The 5,103-nt window shown below is 33.7% G+C and overlaps 1 protein-coding gene across 1 annotated transcript; it reads right to left on the bottom strand.

The window, feature by feature from the left end:
• Positions 1-677: 677 nt before the first annotated feature.
• Positions 678-2,208, bottom strand: LOC145017902 (uncharacterized). Its single transcript, XM_078975853.1, has one exon. The coding sequence runs from the start codon at positions 2,108-2,110 to the stop codon at positions 719-721; it is 1,392 nt and encodes a 463-aa protein (XP_078831979.1). The 5' UTR covers positions 2,111-2,208; the 3' UTR covers positions 678-718.
• Between the last annotated feature and the right edge of the window lie 2,895 nt (positions 2,209-5,103).

Genomic DNA, 5,103 nt, shown 5'->3' with positions numbered 1-5,103 from the left:
ACTACTATAATGAGCATTCATAACATACATCACCTTTCATCTTCTTTTTCTGGTATAAATAGTAAATATGATGTATTGTAATGTTTGGTTTTTTTTTTACCACAAATATTGAAATAAAGATCTTTTCAATCTCATTTGCTACTTTGTTTTTTTTAACTTGGCTTCATATTTTATAACAAAAATTAGAACCTTAAAGGAATTAGAGCACAATGGTTGGGCTTGGGCCTAATCATAAAAAGGTTTGACTTATGTGACTTGGTTGGTCCAATCATAATGATTAACAATGGTGATGGGTTGCTAATTTTCTTTAGCATGTCCGGTTAAGGCCCAATTATAAATCTTAGTTTTGGGCAAACTCAAAGCGATTAAAGGCGTAAAGCCCAAAATTTAAGAGCATCTATAAAAAAAAAACGCACTTATTTATTTTTCTATATAGCTCAAAACGTTATCCCAATTTTAAATTTGCACTAGCTCCCAAGCCCAAAATAAGCCTATAACCATGGCATGTTTATAAGTTTTAATCAATCTCATCCAGTCATGCATTGCACTCTCATCAATCATCATAGTAGCAGATATTTATGGTTAATCATAGTAGAAAGAACAGTTTTAAAGCTTAAACTAAATTAAACAAACTAACGATCTGAAATTAGACATTATTCGAACTCAAACATGTACAGTTTTCTCCTCAAATTTTAACAAAAAATTACAGAAATTTGTGTCACCACCATTGATGAACCAGAACACCTTTCTCCCTCAATGAACTAAACAATTCCATACATTCATTGTACTCATTTTGATACTTGGAACTCCTTTCTCCTTTACAGCATCTTCTCCATCGATTATAATGGCATTCAAGAAACATTTCATCTATCAAACAAATGGCCCCAGTTTCCACCATTTTCCGAATTATATCAAACTCTGTTCCTTCGATATCCATCTTCACCACCACGAAATCTTTCTCTGTAAAACTGTTCTTCACCCAATTGGCGAAATCAAACCCTTGAATCTTATTCAAATCCCCTAAGAAACTGGTTGAAGTTTGGGCGGATTGAGCTCGACCCATCCCTCTTCCTTTATCTTCGTTTTTGATGTTTGGTTGGCGGTTGATCTCAAAGAACAATGACTCGTTTCGTACCCAAGCTGCGTATGGCAAAAGGGTTATCTTTTTCTTGGATTTGTATTCTTGATGGAATCGTTTGTCTGATTCAACTGCGAAAATTTTGAAGGGTTTGTTCTGTTTTGGGTAAAGTTTCTTGAACCAACTTCCGATGCTTGATCCATAGTTTCTAGCTCCGACGTCGATGTAGATGTATCGTGTTTTGAAGCTAATGTCCGCCATTGATGGAAGGTATTTGATGTTCTTGAGGTTTCTTTTCAAAGAAATCCATGGCTTCATTGGTTCTTCAGCTATCAATGGCTCAGAGTTTTGAATTAATTCCTTTTTATACGCTGGAACAGAGCAACTTCCGGCGAGGTTTCTCCGTCGCCGGAGAATCCCGTTTTGTTTCTTCAAAATAACTTCACGAATTCGTGGAATAGACCAATGTTGAACGGGTACTTCGCGTGATCGGATCAATTTAAACGAATCGAACAGATCCAACAAAGAATTTAAACTGTAGGAGTCTTTGGATTCCGTGTGAATGATGAGATACCCTTCTGGTTTCAGAGTTCTTGTCAATTCCGATGACAATTCGCCGGGATATGCGGAGCTGTCAAGACCCGAGTGTGCAGAGAACTGTAAATCAAAACTGTTGTTCATAAACGGGAACCGGACGTTTTTCTTGATTGCTTTGGAGTAGGCGATGCCAGCTTCTCTAAGAGCGGCAATGTATTGGGGAGATTCGGCTCCGATGGTGAGTGTTCTTGAGTCGACTGTAAGAATTCCGTCGGAGATTAAATCTTGAAAAACGGAGGAGTAGTATTTCACGAGCTGTTCATCTGTGTCGGCTTTCCAGGAGCTTTCGTGAGGGGTGGTCATGTTGGTGGTGGTGGTGGTGCTAGGGGCGGTGGTGATAATGAGGTAGACCGTTCTTGCAAGGACAATAAGAACGCCAGTGTATAGCGCTCGTATGAGAATCCGTTGCCGTCGTGCGGCCGCGTTCGTGGCCATAGAAACAGAAAATATTTTTCGGAAGAACGATGGGTTCACCGGAGAAGAAATGGCAGTTGAAGAAAATTAAACGTAATTTGGAGGGAGAATTGGGTGTAAAGTCTTGAAACTGTGTGGGCCCATGACTTTCGTTTCAGATATTTATTCTTCGTAAATTGTTAAAGTGGTCCTTGAAGATTATTATCTTTTATAGTTTTGGTCCCAAAATACTTGATCTTTCACTTTCGTCCTAATTTAAGGTTTTTATAACATATACAATCCTTATTTCAAAGTATCTAACCAAAATAGTTCATTTTCAAAATAAATCACCCTATGATCTTTTCTTCTCATCCCTTGCTGTCACTACCCTGAAAAGTCACTAGTGATGATGTTGGATTGTTTTGAAACCCAAACATAATGTTCACTAATCTTCATCTTCAAAAGTTTCCAATCAACAAACTTATTTGTATTATTTAATCATATACTCAACCAACAAGTTCAGTCATGTAGTTTTCCTACAAATCCATCTCCAAGATCAATATACATAAACATCAATATAACCATGAAGCATAGACAAAAGTGATCAATGAAGTTGTACCTTTGGTGTTGTTAAAAAATCAAAGCATATTTAGTTCAAGTTTGAACGTACTGAGATTTGATTCTTGTTTCATAATTGAATTTTGTTGCACCATGCACCTATTTACATAGATGTTGGAAGGGGATTAGAAATCACAAAAGGGTGTTCCAAAAATTCGTTGCCATGAAGGGTATCAGGGAGAAGGAGAAGAGACTGGTACTTGTATGGCAAGATGAGTATTTTCATGTAGAAATGGAGTCGGGTGGGTCCAAAAGTAATATAACAATTTAAGTTTTAAGTAAATAACAAACATCTTTAAAAAGATTAGAAAAAGTAATATAGTCATCTTTTTGGAAATAGGAAGATTACAAAAACTAAAGACCTAAATTTAAAAGAAAAAGTATCCTTCTATTTTTTGATTTTATAAATTCTCCTACTCAATTAAATAGTGATAAATAATTAATGTTGATTTAATGAAATTTAATAATATTTTAGTATACTAATATAACACATGTGATCATTTAAATGAATATATGAAGATTGGTAGGAACAAAAAATAGAAAAATCCCCTCTAATAAATGAAAGTTGTTTTTTTTTTTTTGTACTCTCATTCAAATTATCAAATGTTATTTTATGGTTAATTTGAATTAATTTTTTTTTCCCACATGTCATTTTGTGAGTTTTTTATTCTATTAAATTCAATTTTAATGTAATAATTGCAATAAATATAATAATAAATTGATATCACTTTCATTAATGAGCTTACATTATTACCCAAAATTAAAACTCATTAGTTCTTTTATTTATTTAAATTATTTGTTTAAATTTAAAGATAAAAAACATTATCATTAATATAATTCATAATTTTTTCTTATTTTTCTTTTAAATTCAAAGTTTTCAAATATTTTGATATTTATACTTAAATTTTTTTTTAAATTAATTAAAAAATTAATTCATATAACAGATAAATCTCATAACTAGTATTTAATTAGAAAAACAAAGACTAAAATTACAAAAACACCTATACTCGATGGCGATTAGATTACTAGGTGTGGACAACATGTTATCACATGTTACCACATCCAAAAAGTGTCATGTCAGCATCCTACTCATACATGGTGTTATAACACCCAATGTGTAAATGGGCAACATCTAATAACATGTGATAACACCAATTCTTTTCTATTTTATTTTTTTATCTTATTTTTGATGTTTTTTTTTTCTATATTTCGATTTTTTTTTATTTATATTTAAAAAAGTAAAAAATAAAATTTTAATAAATCTTAATTACAAACAACATTAAAAAAATTACAACAAAACACAAAAACATTTAAAAACCTAAAAAAACAAAAAAACAAAAAAAACAAAAAAAAGATGATAAAACCTACATTTTTTGCCCTAAAACTATTCATTTTCATCTTCGTGACCAACATAGATGTAATCTGCCAAGTCTTCACGGAGTTGCTTGTGTTTTCGCTGATCTTGAATATCAACTACTCTATGTAAATATTATGATGTCCCCGGTTAAAATTGCACATGTCTTGGTTTCGTAGGAGAATACATTGCAATACTGTGTCCTTTATCTTCAACAACCATGTTATGCATTATGATACATGCATACATGATATATCGTAGAGTATCTAACTCATAAGGTCTCGCCGCATGTTCAACAATATGTCATTTTGATTTCAAAACCCCAAACGCACGTTCAACGTCCTTACGTGCTCTTTCCTGTCGTCTCTTGAAATATTTGTCCCTTGGATCTATTGGGTGGCGAAACGCCTTCACAAACGTAGAATATTGTGGATATATTTCGTCTGTAAGGTAATACCCAAACTTATATTCATTTATATTCACTGTGAAAGGAGCATCCGGGGCTTTTCCTGACAAAAATCGTCAAATATCGGTGATTGATCGAGAACGTTGACGTCGTTGTTAGAACCCGCAACCCCGAAAAAAGCATGCCAAATCCATAAATCTTTTGAAGCAACAGCCTCTAATACCAACGAAGGCGCTCCATGATGACCGCTCGATACTGACATTTCCATGCCACGGGATACTTTCTCCATTTCCAGTGTGTGCAGTCAATGCTCCCAAGCATACCCGGAAAACCATGTCTTTCTTCATGCGCCGCATATAATTGTTGCATATCATGCAACGAAGGTTTGCGTAAGTATTGGTCACCGAATGTTTCGACAACACCTCTTGCCAATAAATACAAACTTTCTCATGCGGTCCTCTCAGACATTCTCATATAATCGTCAACAGAATCGGGTGACTCCCCCATTGCCATAAGTTTAATTGCAGCAACACATTTTTGCAACCCCGTGAAGCCTTGTTTGCCTCTAGCATCATATCTCATTTGGAAAAATTCATATCTAAATAAATATTAAACACGTAAAAAATATATTTATTTTTATCTAAAAGTAACATTTTA

This window comes from Lactuca saligna, chromosome 9, assembly GCF_052625555.1.
Source record: "Lactuca saligna cultivar CGN05327 chromosome 9, ASM5262555v1, whole genome shotgun sequence".
In the NCBI taxonomy this organism is placed as follows: domain Eukaryota; kingdom Viridiplantae; phylum Streptophyta; class Magnoliopsida; order Asterales; family Asteraceae; genus Lactuca; species Lactuca saligna.
This window is presented reverse-complemented; position numbering and strand designations above follow the sequence as displayed.

Coding starts and splice junctions, on each gene's coding strand:
- LOC145017902 (XM_078975853.1), bottom strand. CDS start 2,110: ATGGCCACGAACGCGGCCGCACGACGGCAACGGATTCTCATACGAGCG.